Source organism: Haliaeetus leucocephalus, unplaced genomic scaffold (assembly GCF_000737465.1).
Source record: "Haliaeetus leucocephalus isolate CR32 unplaced genomic scaffold, Haliaeetus_leucocephalus-4.0 Scaffold3, whole genome shotgun sequence".
Taxonomy (NCBI): domain Eukaryota; kingdom Metazoa; phylum Chordata; class Aves; order Accipitriformes; family Accipitridae; genus Haliaeetus; species Haliaeetus leucocephalus.
This window is the reverse complement of record NW_010972439.1, coordinates 3121922-3137377: the sequence shown is the minus strand read 5'-3', so window position 1 is coordinate 3137377 and position 15456 is coordinate 3121922. Positions and strand designations below refer to the sequence as shown.

The following is a 15456-nucleotide window of genomic DNA, read 5'->3' as shown; positions in this document are numbered from 1 at the left end:
AGCACACTGTAGTCAGGTAAACTGCAGTTTACATTGCAAAACCTTCTGGCAATATTTCTACAACCCAATAAGAAAAAACTCCAATAGCCTCGGATGGATACTTCTGGAAAAACAACTGAGCACTCAGAATTAACGGATCTAAAGCAGGCTACTGCAGGATTGCTTCTTTGCACAGTACCGAGAGAGATCATCTACTTTATCACTCATAAAGCAATGACTACATTTGATCTACTTTAGTCTAAAATAAACTTTCAGTATCCCTGGGGTTTTTTCCCCCTGTCCAGTGAGGGGGACACAGAGGACTCTGCTCTGCAATTTGTTTTCCAAGTAGGCAAGATTAATAAGATTGTCATAAAGTATTCCCCCTGAAGTGCTGAAATGGCTATGTTCCTCTCCGTTTCATCCTCTGACCTCTTCTCGAAAGAGGAGACTGACAGTACACAGCCTTGGCACAGCACCCATAGGCACCTCCCCAAACCTAAACACAGCTGCTTGGTCTAATTTTAGATCTACTGACCCTTTGACAGCTGGGGAACTATGGACACTTGCATAAAATAGCACTCAAGACATCATCATGGTAGCTAAACAGTCCCTGGTAAAAGTCCCTGTGTCTGTCTCACTGACAGCAAAGGCAGAGCACGTTAAATGTTCACATGGGTGGACTTGCGAGGGTCTGATCCTGAGCCAGGGTAGCTCTGTGCCACTCCAGGGACAAAATTAAAGATGTGTAAGCAGCTCACTGAGCTGGGGCATGAAAAGGGGAAGATTTGCAAGGACTAACTTTGCATTCAGGGCAAGGTAAATTTAGGTGCTCTGAAGCAATATACAAAACTGTTTGTCTCCCTGCCTGTCCCTGTGCCCCACCACGCACCACGCTGGCTGCATGGCAAGCCTAGGAGCTGTGTTCTCCCCTTCCTACCACAGACCCGAGGACACTTCGTTGCTCCCAAGCGGTAGCTTTCTTCTGCGGGATAACGACTGCTGTCTTCAGCTGGCACAGGTCTGACCAATACCCTCTGTATGTGTCCAGATTTCACAAGGGTTTTTCTCAGTCAGGCATTCCCCCTCTAACTGCAGTTCACATCATTTGTACATAACTGATCACCTTAAGTGATATACCTGTGTGAGCCAGGAATGTTTTCATATATGATAGCGTTTTTCCCTCACTGCTGTGTATTGTTACTTGAGCTTACTTTGCTTTTAAAAAATTTCTTGCTAAATGCCCTTTTGCTACTTCCTCATCCTTTAATGCCCACATTTAAAAAAATCTGATGGAAGCAGAAGAGACAAAGGCATTGAGGATGAGAAGCTCTGTTCTTGCCATTGTTTGTCAGCAAACCTTTCCCTCCAGTTTGAAAATCTTCCCAGCTTACTTCTCAAACCAGAAAAGTGTCAATAAAGTCCATTACTGGCAAGCCTGCAGCAGTTCCCTTAGCTCCGCTATCATGCAGCCAGTAAAAGACGCAGAGCACTTCGTATAGAGGAAGCACGGGTTACACATACATGTGGAACTTGAGAAATAGGTTTAGCATGGCTTTTCTTGATAATGCTCTTTCTCTCACCTTTAAAACTTAGTTTTACTGGTAATTCAGATGATAGACATCAAGCAGCCAGGTAGTTAACAGTCCTTTGAAAAAACAACTTGAATCCAGTACAAAATGTACCAGTGAGTAGCACAATGAAGACAACAAATATGAACTAGATCAGGCCCTTGGCTTGGTTACAGATTGTTTCCTGCTGAGACACAAATTCAGAAGGCTACATAAAAAGCACCTAGCTTCAGGTGTGTGAGTAGATTTCAGGACCATTACTTGAATCTGTCTTTAACCTGTCCGTCTTTAATGGTGCATTAGAGCATTCCCATAGGTAACTAATGGTAACTAACTGGGAGTCTGCACCATGGAGCAAAAGCCACCTTTTGTACCTAGGGAGGATATGCTTTGTTGGTTGTTTTGTTCGCTTGTTTGCATTCCCTACGATTTGATCTCATCGCAGCCCCCGGAAAACCATGTTGACGTGTTTTGCGATGCAGTGAGCACAGCTCCCTGCTCCTTGCCGCTGAAGCCGAGCCGTGCACACCGGCGCTGGCTTGCCGGGCACCATGCCGCAGGTGGCAGCGGGGCACCCAGCAGCAGGAGGAATGGCAGTGGTGGGCGATGACATGGGTGGAGATCCTCACACCAGTTGTCCCGTGGGAGATAGCTTATCTGGGGATGCCTGTGTTTCTGGAATAATGTACATTTGATTGAAAGCCAAAATTAGAGCAGGGAAGAAATCGGCTGCCAAGGGCTGATTGGCGCTTGGAGTCAAAGGAGGGGCAGCACGGACCCTGCAGGGAGGATCTCCTTATCCGTCAGCACCAGTCTACTCTACCTGCAGGTGTGCCCCAGCGGCTCCTGCTGCTACTCTTCTTTCTGTTATTTTTGTTTCCCTTTAAAAAGACAGCTCAGAGCCTCTCATTAAGAAGCCTTCATTTTTATCTGTTGCCCCCTCTTTACCATGTTGCAGCCTGTGGTAAAGACTTCAGCTCTCTTGAGCAAAACGATAAGGTGCCAGCACCACGTTGCTGGGCTGCCTCACTGGCCTCAGATGTTCACCTCCTGCTGTACTAGTGGTCTCTCTGTCCTGTGACACAGTGAATTCTGGGTCCTGTTTTACAGAAGCCCTACATAACAGCTTGTGCAACATGGGCTGCGTACAGCCCTTGTTATTTATTGCTGTGTTTCCTTCTGTCCATAGCAATTAAGTTGCATTGTAGGCTCTAACTTTTTAGGCAATTCTGAGCTGTCTCTAACTTTCAGCATTTTACACATGCAGACACCACAAATGCTTGATTAACTGGGCAATGCAGTGCTATATGTAGAAAGCAGAGGGCAGAACAGTCATTTTTAAGAGCACTTGCATATATCCGCTTTTTCTATAGCTAAATAACTAGTTAGTTTGAATCAGTCCCACCTATGGTGTGTTGTGTCTTCTGAATTTTAGTGAAGAAAGGCTGAGGCCATTGCATAACTAATTATGGTTGCTCTGCCCAGACCTTTTGTTGGCCTTTTTTACACCTACATGATGCTTCATGTCACTTCAGAAGCTCATAAGGGAAAGATACTATTAATGGAAACATAATTTAAGTTAAAGAATTGGTCTTTGTTGTTGTCAAACCTAGCCAGGGAATACTGACTCCTTAAATATTCCATGGACATACAACTTGCTTGTGTGCCTGTTGTGGTTTAGCCCCAGCCAGCAACTAAGCACCACGCAGCCGCTCACTCACTTTCCCCCGTTCCGCCCCCCACCCCGGTGGGATGGGGTAGAGATTTGGGAAAAGAAGTAAAACTCGTGGGTTGACATAAGAACAGTTTAATAGAACAGAAAAGAAGAAACTAATAATGATAATGATAACACTAATAAAATGACAATAATAATCAAAGGATTGGAATATACAAGTGATGCACAATGCAATTGCTCACCACCCACCAACCAATGCCCAGTGGTGATGCCCCACCCCCACTCCCCTCAGTTTATATACTGGACATGACATCACACGGAATGGAATACCCCGTTGGCCAGTTTGGGTCAGCTGTCCTGGCTGTGTCCCCTCTCAACTCCTTGTGCCCCTGGTACCATTGTACCTTGTGCCCCTCCTTGTACCTTCTTGCTGGCTGGGCATAAGAAGCTGAAAAATCCTTGACTTTAGACTGAACATTACTTAGCAACAACCGAACACATCAGTGTGTTATCAACATTCTTCTCATACCTAATTCAAAAACATAGCATTATACTAGCTACTAGGAAGACAATTAACTCTATCCTAGCTGAAACCAGGACAGTGCCTTACGTTTCCGAGAATGGCATCCTCCACCCACAGTGCTCTTATGTGGTGAGAACAGAGCTGATGCCACAGTAAATGACCATGATGTAAAAAGAAAAGGGGGAAAGTTTGGATTTCAGGTCATAGCCAAGTGCTAGAATTCCGTACACTGCAACAATATGGAATAGCTGTTATGTCTTACATCAGAAATAACAGGTGGAATTGCTGGCAATATTCTGTTTTCTGGGTTTTGCACCTTTGTAAATAGGAAGAGATCCTGGCTGCTTTTATTGACATATTGGCATGCTAAGGTGATTTATTTTGGCCTGATAATTTTTTTTCATCTTATTCTGCCTTTTAAGCAACATTTTCTATAATTTATTAGAAAGGATGGTGTTAAAGGTTTTCTCCTCCTCACCATAACAGTGCTAATCCACTGTTCAAATCAGCCAGGTATTGTTGCAGCTTCATCTGTCTGCTGCCTGAATAGTTATGGTGCCTTCATGAAAAACTCTTGTTGGACTTTAAAGCTACCATTTAAACATCAGCTAATATCACCAAAATGCTTCTGATTTGTCTTGGAATAACAAATGAGCCATTCAAACAAAAAATTACATGCACCCAAACTTTTTGAAGCAACTTGAAGAGAGGTCTTTTCTTTGCTGTTGGCTACAAAGTATGAGCAAGACATTGCATGGACCAAAACTCAGATTATCATGGTTATTTTCAAAGAAAGGCTAAAGGATAACTTCTTAAAGGCAGGTATATGCCACAAGATACAGTTAAGTACCTACTGGGATAAAAGTTCTAAAGATGCTCAAATCCCACTAAAAAACAAAGGGAGTTAGGGAACTCTATTGTCAAAATGCCCCAGAACCTTCAGTGTGATTTATCTTTCTCTGTTATTCTCTAAACTGTTTTGATAGCCAGGTCTTATGCTTTTTTCTCCCTTAAAAATCCCACTGGAGAAGAATATGACCTGAGAGGTGAATGCCTCCCTCCAAATGGATTTTTGGCCCAGGTACTTAAACCCATGCTGGTGCCAAAGTCTTATAAAACTGAAAGGATTTTACACCTGGGAGGGAGTCCCATAGCTATAAGAGAAGGTAAATTGGCAGTGGATTGAAAACAACTTACTAATTCTTCACATGCCTTTTTTTCCAGCTGCCTATTTCTCTGTCCTTTAAAAGCCACCCTGCATGCCCTGTTTCCCAGGAGGTCCGTTTGGTTTCTCCTTTCTCCCCACTACTGACTCTTTAACTCATTACAGAATGCCTCCCTTCCCTCTCCACATTGCTCAACTATTTCCAGGGAAGTGTGACTCTGTCACCTCGCCCTCTGTCCTGCCTTCCCGACTGTCCCAGTCTGAGTCTCGTGCTGAGCCAGCTACACTGCTCTTCAGTGATAAATCGTATAGAATCATATTACAGAATCATAGAATGTTTGGGTTGGAAGGGACCTTAAAGATCATCTAGTGCCCCCCCCCCTGCCATGGGCAGGGACACCTTCCACTAGACCCGGTTGCTCAAAGCCCCAGCCAACCTGGCCTTGAACACAGCCAGGGATGGGGCATCCACAACCTCTCTGGGCAACCTGTTCCAGTGCCTCACCACCCTCACAGTGAAGAACTTCTTCCTGACATCCAATCTAAATCTACCTTCTTTCAGTTTAAAGCCATTACCCCTTGTCCTATCACGACATGCCCTTGTAAAAAGTCCCTCTCCATCTTTCCTGTAGGCCCCTTTAGGTACTGGAAGGCTGCTGTAAGGTCTCTCTGGAGCCTTCTCTTCTCCAGGCTGAACAACCCCAACTCTCTCAGCCTATGTTCATAGGAGAGGTGCTCCAGCCCTCTGATCATCTTCATGGCCCTTCTCTGGACTCGCTCCAACAGGTCCATGTCCTTCTTATGTTGGGAGCCCCAGAGTTCAACATGGTACTGCAGGTGGGGTCTCACAAGAGCAGAATAGAGAGGGAGAATCACCTCCCTTGACCTGCTGGTCATGCTGCTTTTGATGCAGCTCTTTCCCCTTTGAGATGTCAATTCTTTTTTTTTTTCCCAAAGACTTGCATAAGCTACCTTTAACGATAGAATACAGAACAGTTTTTGTAACATAAATTTCAAATGCTCTCAGAAAATCCTGAGTGAAGCTCTCAGTAAACATCAGAAAGCACAAGAGACCCACCCAGTGCCCTGCTTTGGGGTAACTTTTCCACACTCTGGGTAAGTAAAAAGGGAGCAGGGGAGAGCTGTCGCTGCAGTGACACTGGTGTGCTCCACACTCCTTGCACAAAAAAAAGGGGTTGGATTAAGCTCCTCTGAATTGCAATAATGTGTTCAAAGAGAGTAAAATACAGAGTCTTTTAAGGTCATCTCCAACCAAACTGAAGTAAATTAATTAATGAGTGATGCCTTAATGGTGTTAGAAGAGCCAATGAGAAATTGTTACCATGAATTATTGTAGAGCTAATTAATGTCTGCATGTATGTGTAGGTAGACAGGGATGTGCACAGAAATTATTTCTACAAAGGCTATATCGAGTAACTGTTTGAGAAACCTATACAAATGCTGACTATGTTCTTGATTAGTGCATCTGAAAAGTTTGATTCCCAGGTGTTTGTCACATCATCAGTGCTCCAAGAGTGATTTTCCCCACTAGAGCAAGGGAGGGACAGGAACCTCTCTCATGAAAATGCTGTTGATTTTTATTTTCAGTCTAAGTCTCCAGAAAAAAAATTGCATAGCCTGCCTTCCCATTTCTCATTCAGATTTAATAAAAATCTGTAGTATTTCTACTGGAGAGATTTCTCTCTCCTGTTGCGTATCCTACATCAGTGGGACTTTTTTCACTAATTTTCATTTGGAAAACAGGTTTGCAAAAAGTGCCTAGTTTGAATATGAAGAGATTTTCTTTGTTCATTACACCTATAAAATCTCCATGAGGACCCAGGGCGAGGCGGGCGGCCTCACCATCCATCAGCTCTCACCAGCAAAGTGAGCTCCGCACCTAAACCGAGCCCCTTCTGCGAGCTGTGCTGCCGGACGGACGTGCTTGTAAGGGTGTCCTGGATGCTCGGCCTCGTCTGCAGGGGGACGTTCACTGAGCAGCACAGCTATGGCAGTCGAGGGGCATAGCTGCGGAGAGCTTTAGTGAAAATTGACTGGATCAATATCCCTATCAGTGTTTATATCAAGTAATGAACGGCATCATTACTTGTATTGGTGTGCCCCACGGCATGTTGATTTGCACATGGCTACTCATAATATGCAGGGTATAGTGTGTGTGTGTGCATCTACTTTTGTGTAGATACATTGTGAGGACAAGCCTTAGAAATACAAACAAAAAATATGCCAATATACAGAATTTTATATATATATATAACATTGAACTCCCTCTTCTTCCATTGCATAAGTCCCGCAGGTGTGAGAAGAAAACAATGCCATTTCACTTTTTATAACTGCAGTGACTAGAAATAAGGACGTATAAAGAAGAGCTCTCTGGCACACAAAGAGGGCATGCTGACAAAAAATAAATCCTGAGAGGAAGCTTGCACTGTAGGGGCCTGTAGTTTCCCTGGGGGCGGGAGAAGGCTGTGTTAGGTGCTCTGCTCCTGTTGACCCTTATGAGACACTTTAGCAGAAGTTCCTCTTGACTTCAGTAAGAGTTAACCTGCGAGCAAGGGGAATACCCAAGAGAGGTTATGCATTTAGAAAACATGGTAAAACTTGTTGGATGCTTTGGAAGAAAAGGGCATTTTTACAAATGGGAATTGTTCTGGGCAGGTCAGGATTCCCCTGCCAACTGTCCTGCTGCTGTTCCTGCTTCATCTTAAACTGCTTGTGTTGCTTCTGTGATGATAGTTCTGTCTTTCTCCTAGGTATTTCTCTTATAGCAATAATGGCATCTTCTTTTACATTTACTGCTAGCAGTACCACAAACCAGCATCCTGTTTGCCTTCTTTATTGCAGCTGCATATGGGGCAGAAGGCTTTAGGGACTTTCATGCAATAATTCCCAAATCTTTTTCCCGTAAGTACACTGCAAACTCAGCTCACTACCGAGCATTTCCATCTAGTTCCTACTTTTATGATTTTTGTGTCATTTCGCTTCTCAGTAATGTACATTTGTCTGCATACACTACCAAAGCGCTTAAGTAGTCTGATGTTTTTGCTTCATTCACATGTATTTTGTTTTAACTTAACATAAAGCCTACTTCAAAAGCCACCTTCTCCAAATTCCTGGCAGGCGAGGAGCCTGTAATTGTTTTGTGTAAATAGATTTACATTCAGATTATTATTCTTATAATTAAGAGAAAAAAAATTGGTGTGTGAATTATGGAAAAATCTGTCATATGCTCAAGCCACATAGTTCCACTGCTTCTTTATGGCATGGTGAAAACAGCAGTATGAGGTTGCAGTACACTAAGTTTGCAGAATAGCGTAGATCACTTCTGTTTAGCCAGTCATACCATCTTTGTAAATCACTGCTTGGTCATTGATTATTTTTTTTCCCATATCTCTAAAGTAGTCCCCTTTTTAGGGCATGCATTTTAAAGGAAAAACTGCTATTTATGATGTACACTCATTCTGTCTTGCATATGATTTCAATTAAAAATGCAGTATTTGAAAAATCATTAAAATGCCTAGATTGGTAGACTTTATGAAAGGTGTCCAGTTGAGCGGTGTTCAGAAATGTGAACACCTTTATGCTCAACATGTTTCCCAGTAGGATTTTGAGTCAGATACTCTTGTCAGTTGCATCCATGCAATCCTCCTGGGACACCTGGGAGGTTGCAGGGTGTAGCAGGGAAGAGTTTGTCAAACCTTTCAATTTCAAATGAATGTCAAGGCCTTTCATCTCTTGAGGTAATTATTGCCCATAGCTTAATTATGTCATTGCTACACCACCACTTGTGAATAAGGCTACTGTGAAACTACCATTCCACAAAAGGAAAAGACCTGGTCTTTATTGGGTGAAACAGACCCCTCCTGTACTCAGCTAGCCACTAAAGTAAATGCTTCTCTTTTTGGGGTGGGGTGGGGTAAAAGAAGAGGTTTTTCACTGAAAGGAAAGTAAGATTTGGGGCAATGAAATGGTCTTTTCCAGCTTAATGAAGAACTATTTTTTCAACAAAATCATCAGATTAGGAAAGAGGGAAATAACTGTAAAGATGATTTATTCTACACAAAACATCATACAGTCCTGTGGAGAGAAGAGGAATGAATACTGGCATTAACTGATCTGAATATTGGCCCTTTTCCGTAATGTTTAGGTTTGCTGTGGTCATATCGGATCAAATTTACCAACCTACATGTTATCACATGTAGTGAGGCTATGCCAGATTTATACCTGAATTCTTTTTCTAGCTGCAAGTGATTGTTGCCTATGGGATTATAACACAAAGGACTTATCCAATAAAGTCAAAACAGTTCTCCCACTCACCTTTGTTGGCTTACTGTTTTTTGATAGTAGCTCATGGCTGTAGAGATCCTCTCCTCTTACTCAGCAATCCTAATCCTGCTGTCCTAAAAACACAATTTTCATTCTTATTATTTCCTGTAATGCTAGTTCCTGCTGTTCAATTCTTCTTTCTATCCTTCCCCATGCTGGTTTCTTTATCAGTGTTTGTACTCTTTGCTTTTCCATTGTCCTTGCTTACCCCATAGAACTGCAAACCAAATATTTGGATTCAGTACAACCCTTGAAATCTTCCTGCCAAGTGGAGAATGTTGCATTTTCAGCTCATTTTCATCCATTGTCTTTGATGAGTTACTTTCACAATTGTTTTGAACAAATCCATGTGAAGTGGATTAATTTTAAGTTTCATTCCAATTAGCCTGAATTGTCAAAATGAACGTTACAAATGCAAAAATCTCAGAGTGACCTAGGAACAGACTTGTAATGTTGTTTGGGTTCCCATCTCCTGGATGCCTTGTATTTGTCTTACTGATATTCACTTTTCATTGCTCCATGTATTACAAACTCATCGCATTGCCCATAGAAATGTAGTCGTGTTTGTAGCTTTTGTTATTTAGGTATATTGTACATGCTGTTTAGACATTATCTCCTTTGATGTGTTTGTTTCTTTGCCACCATATTTATTCTGTAACAAAACTGAGTGGCATCCTGTATTGTTTTTTTCAGCTGGTAATATTAAAATAGAGACTCAGAGTGATGAAGAGAATGGGCGTGCCTGTGAAATGAATGGGGAAGAATGTGCGGAGGATTTACGAATGCTTGATACCTCGGGAGAGAAAATGAATGGCTCACACAATGGCCCAGGCAGCAAGGCTATGTCAGGAGTTGGAGGCATTCGACTTCCTAACGGAAAGCTAAAATGTGATATCTGTGGGATAATTTGCATCGGTCCCAATGTGCTCATGGTTCACAAACGAAGCCACACTGGTAAGGCCTGCCATAGTTTTTCCTTTAGTTGGCAAGAATTGGCCACATATTAGGAATTAAGACTTATTTTCTATATCGTGCACATGTTCCCTCTTGTAAGATAATGCCGCATTGGTGGGCATTTGGAACTCGGTTACTTTGTTATGCCATTTCGGACAGCACAGGAATTGAGATTTCTTCCTGATGGAAGTCCATCTATTGGGGTAGAAATTGTGCAGTTTGTTTGGTTTGAAGCTACATGAAAAATTCAATTAAAAAAAAAAAAGTAAAGAAGTCTTGTTTAATTTCTAAGAAATTTCTAAGAATTGCTGAAGAAAAACGCATTTGTGGCTAACTCTGAAATGGACCCAGTTCTAATGTTTCCAACAATGCAACAAAGCTCACTATGGATCAGTGATTATGAAAGTGATTGGCAAAATAAATGTTAAGGGAGCTGTACTGGCAGTCTTAGTAAAAAGGTGTTAGTTTTATGTCAAATGTTTCATGAAGTAATAACAACTATTGTGACTGGTCAGATCTGGACTAAAGGGTTTCCACTGGGACACTAAAAGAGACATGTAAAGATGTTGTGCTCCATAAGAATGGCTTTTCATTATACAGTGCTGTGAATCTTCTTGCCTCGATTTTCTAATTCTGAATAGTCTCAAAGAGTGCAAAAACTGAAGAGGCTGAAACAAATGAAGAAGTAAAGACCAGGGTGAGTTTCATCGTACCTGATATAAGCTGTCTAAAAATTAGGCCTCCAATCTAAACTGTTAAGGTCATCCATAGTCAAAGGAGAAGAAATGAACTGTACTGTTGTGCTACACAAGCTACTTTGAAAATAGATAAATAAAGTATTTGGCATTTTTGCATGAATATTCAAATGAGAGGGAATTTTAAAATATTTTTAAGGTAAGAATGACCTGTCCGATGATTAGATTCCACTGAAATAGTCATGCTAGTGAACACATACTTTCTTCCTCTGCATCCCCCCATCATGCTTAAATGATTTCCCCACAATTACTAAGGAGTGAGATTAGCGAAGTGTTTTCAGAGTTTAATGGAGAGGATCCATGAAAAGACCCTGAGTGTTGTCCATCCCCCCCAGTGCTAATACCTGTCATTGTAAGTGCGGCTGTTCAAGCTCTGGAAGGGTGAGATCTGTTAGCGTAACATGGGTTAGCCACATTCAGAAGCGGTGCTAGTGATAGTTAGCAATGCTGTTATATTGCCTACTTCAAAGTACCGTTCAATTCAATGCGATAAATCCCTCTATCAAGGAAGAGTAGATGATTATTGGAAAAGCCACAACTAGTGCTCAGAAGAGAGGCTGCAGCCTACTTCCTAGATATAATAAAGTGCTTGTTGGTCCACTGTTTCCTTTTTTTTTTTTTTTTTTTTTTTTAATTGGGGGTTACTGTGATCCTTTAAAAGTTGATAAAATGTATATGGAAATGACTTGGACATGAGGCCTTTTAAACAGACCCCTGGGCTTGAAGAGGATGCTGCAGTAGTTCAAATAAAATGTTGCAACTTAAAATGCATTTAGAGGTAGAAGTCTTTGTGCTTGTTTAAGGAGGCTGCTGTTTTATTAAAAGTTGCTGCTTCAGAGGAGCTGTGTCGGGTCCCCAGGGGTCAGAGGCACTGTTTGCACCAGGGCTGGATGTCCCGTGTGGGGACACACCTGATTTTGGGCAGGCAGTGGGCAGAGCTGCCTTTCTTTCTAGCGCATTGGTTGGCAGCCGGCAGGCTGAGTCTCTGGAGGGCGAGCTGGGCTGCCTGTTCCCAGGGGCAGCGTCCCTGGGGGCCACCTCACCGGTTTCCCTGGCACACACCTCCATCTGCCCAAACTGCCTGCCTGGCAGAGGGACGCCGGTGCCTGCCAAGGGTGCTACCCTGCGAGGGCAGTCACTCTGAGAGTTCTCTGCCCTTCGCCAATGGGACCCTCTTTTTTATCAGGGAATGTAGTTAAAACCCGCAGTGGGAGCACCCCAGGAGCTGCACTTCGCTCAGCAGGACCCCCGTCTTTTACACTTAATAAAACTAAAGGGTGTGAAGTTGCACCCCTGAGTCCTTCCATGGAAAGAAAGCCTTTGCTTTCCCTCCTGCCTTGCCCTCAGCTCCTCTCCCGAGCAGCCTCTTCGGGTGAGCTCAGGCAGTTTTTCAGGGGCTGGTGAGGGAGTGGAAGCTCGGGGCTGGTAGTTTAAATTAAAGGGACGTCATGGGGAAACAGTGGTGACTGCTTTTCCTTTCAGTTGCGCTGTGAAAATTAAAGTAGAAATGGGATATACTATTACAGACATTTAACTGACTACGCTGAAGCCCATTTCAATACATGCCCAGTGAAGGAATAAGCCTCGCAAATGAATTACTTTGCTGCTAATTCATGTAAAACCTGCATATGCAGTGAGGTTTCCTTAAATAAATATTTGATAAGTGAACAAAACTCTAGCACACTAAAGTGCCAAAATAAAATGACTGCCTGACCTGATAAAAGGCATAATTACTTTTAATGAATACACCTGCCAAGTGCAGATATGCAGAGCAGCACCTGATATTTCTGCCCCCTCCTGTCTGCAAGCAGCCGTACAGCACTGACTGCTTCCTAGCGCCTTACCTGTTGCTCCTGTCTGCGGAGCGAATCCCACTCACAGACGCCCACCTCTCCTCACTCTCCTTCCCCAAGGCTTTCAGTATGTTGATTTTCTCCAGCTTGTTGCTGTCTTGCTTGGTGTTTAGGAAACAGGAGAGACACACCCCCGCCCACTCCCTGGTGCTGGGACCTCAGGGTACAGTTTCAGGCTTCGCTTGCTCAGTGTGCACGTATTTGTGTGCATGTGTGTGCATATATTTATGTGCATATATATGAGTGTGTGCATAGTTGTATATGTTCCCTCCTTATATGTACGATCCTTTAACTTAAGTCACCAGTTAGTTCACTTATTTCTTGTTAGTTGGGTCTGAATGTCTCCAATTTATTTAGAAAACTATTGCCATTGAAGAATGAGCATTAAAAAAAAAGAGAAGAAAGAGAGCTATGCGCATCCCTGAGTACTAGGTGATTTTGTCATTATGTTGTTTAAGAAATGAGAAAGATTTCAATTAAGATGATAAATATTCTTCACTGAATAAGTAGTCCAGGGCCCGTGCTCCCACTAAGGCTTGCAAATCACTGCAATGGTGGTTGATTCAATTCAGGGTCCCATTGCAGTTTTTGCTCCTGGGCCCATATTTGCCCATAGCTACACACCATGTGGTGATATCTGCCCCGGACATGTGCTGTTCAGAACTGGCGAGAAAATAACACACAAAGCTGACTGTTTAAACAAAAGATGCATTGGGTACTTTTTCTTTCTGTCCTGTCCCGTCCCCTTTTTTGGGGGGATAGCACCACACCCAGTAACCTTCCATCAGCAACTCTCCATCCTAGCAGGGCTGGGAGCTTTGCTGGGCCCACAAGGCAGGCATTCCCCACCCTGGTAGTTGTAGCACGGACGACCAAGAGCCGGTCAAGCTACATGTAGTTTCAGGGTCTTTCGGTGGTGGTGTCATTTCCCTTGTACAGCAACGTGAGTGCAGGTTCCCTTACGTTTGCTCCCACTGTAAGTTTTGTAGAAATAGTTGGTATACAGCAGTCTCGTTTGAAATGCTCCATCTGTCTGTCTTCTCCACCCAGTGCAAGATTTCACCCTGTAATTGTGAGAGCTGTAGGCTGGAGATACATTTCGTTCTTACTTTGCTTTACATTTCATTCCTGAAGTACTTTTACAATCCTTGTTTTTCTCCTCTTACGCTCCTCTGAGTAAAAATAACAGAAAAGAATGATAGAAAAGCTGTTTAGTAAGAATCAACCATTTCTTCTGAATTTGTGTCCTCCATGACAAACTGACTTCTTCATTACTGTTTCAGTCCATTTCTGAAAAATACCTTCCATGCTGAATAACTGCCCCAAAGATTAAGAAGTAAAGCAGACAGACTCTTACCCATTTTCTTTTTCCCCTAACAACTACTGTGTATAGCTTATGAAGTACACTGCAAAATCCTGTAAGGCTAATGCTGACATTTTTGTGGGCCACCCCAGTTGAACCAGTTGCGGATATAGTTTAGATGAATACAGCTACTTGACAGACAGTGAGCTGGTCTGGCTTCACAGGGACTATGCTGACCCGCTTGAAGCTGTTTGACCAATGAAAATACCTTGCCAAAAAGTAGATTCATTTTACTGTTTGCTGAATGCTAAAACTGCCAGCCCTGATGGTAGAGCTTGCAGATTTTGGGGTTGGGACTGTACTGCTGTCTTAACTGATTTTCAGCTGTTCTACTGCATTACCCCAAAGTCAAAAATGATCATGCTGCACATATATGCACATGTATGGACATTCAAGTTGGTCATAGATGTGCAAAATAATACATGTTGGTTAAGTGAGAGAGAGAGAAGAAAGAAATTGTTTAACTTGTATTTGTTTTTTCTATATTTTAACTTCAGCACTGAAATTTGAAAATCAATATTATTGTTATATAAAGAAAATCAAAACTAAGAACAGGTCATCTCTGGGCTGTTTCTAATATTGGTGTTGTATTATAATTACTAGAGCAGATTACATTTATGCCTAAGAGGAACAGAATTCAGCAAATGAGTTTCAAAGGCTGGTTTGACTTAGTTGAGGGCTACAGAGAAACAGGCATGCAGGAGCAGTGCCTGCTGTTGGAGTGCTCTCATGTATAAATTTTCCTTTACTCCTATCTGGTACAAGTGGAAACATATTTTATTTCCCACTAACTTAAGAAAAGGCCTCATCTATCTTAATTAAAAAAAAAAAAATAGGTAAGCAAATAAATGAGCATATTGATTTTAAACAGCACTAAAAAGCAAACAACAGCCATATTATTTTTTGCAAAACTAGTCGATTTGCTTTCTTGATAACAGGCACCAGTTTTTAGACAAATCAAGGCTGTGTCTCTCCAAGCTTTTTCCCTGTGTCCATCAAAAGTGTAGACCAGCAGAGCCCATTTGTGCAGCTCCTCTGTTTGTACCTTACCTAGAGAAGGGTTGGGACTTTGGCATGGAAGTACAGGGCTTCCTTTGCACTGTCTTAACTTGTGTGATTTTACTCTCTCTTTTTCTCTCTCTTTCTCTGTCTCTTTCCTGATTTGGCTGCTTAGGGACAGACAGGTAATGGAGAAGAAATTGAAAGGGAAAATACAGGGAAAATGTAAATGAAAAGAAGTTATTATAACTGTTATAATGAAGTGCCTTTCATTT

The 15456-nt window shown here is 42.4% G+C and overlaps 1 protein-coding gene across 10 annotated transcripts in view; it reads left to right on the top strand.

The window, feature by feature from the left end:
• IKZF1 (IKAROS family zinc finger 1 (Ikaros)) overlaps positions 1–15456 on the top strand; it is a 72541-nt gene that overhangs the window by 41212 nt on the left and 15873 nt on the right. For 8 of the 10 annotated variants that reach the window (XM_010573977.1, XM_010574021.1, XM_010574002.1 and 5 more), the window contains one exon: positions 9951–10211. The exons of the other annotated variants lie outside the window; for them this stretch is intronic. In XM_010573977.1, coding sequence (XP_010572279.1) covers positions 9951–10211 — 261 coding nt within the window. The remainder of the gene's footprint in view (positions 1–9950; positions 10212–15456) is intronic. 10 annotated transcript variants of the gene reach the window in all.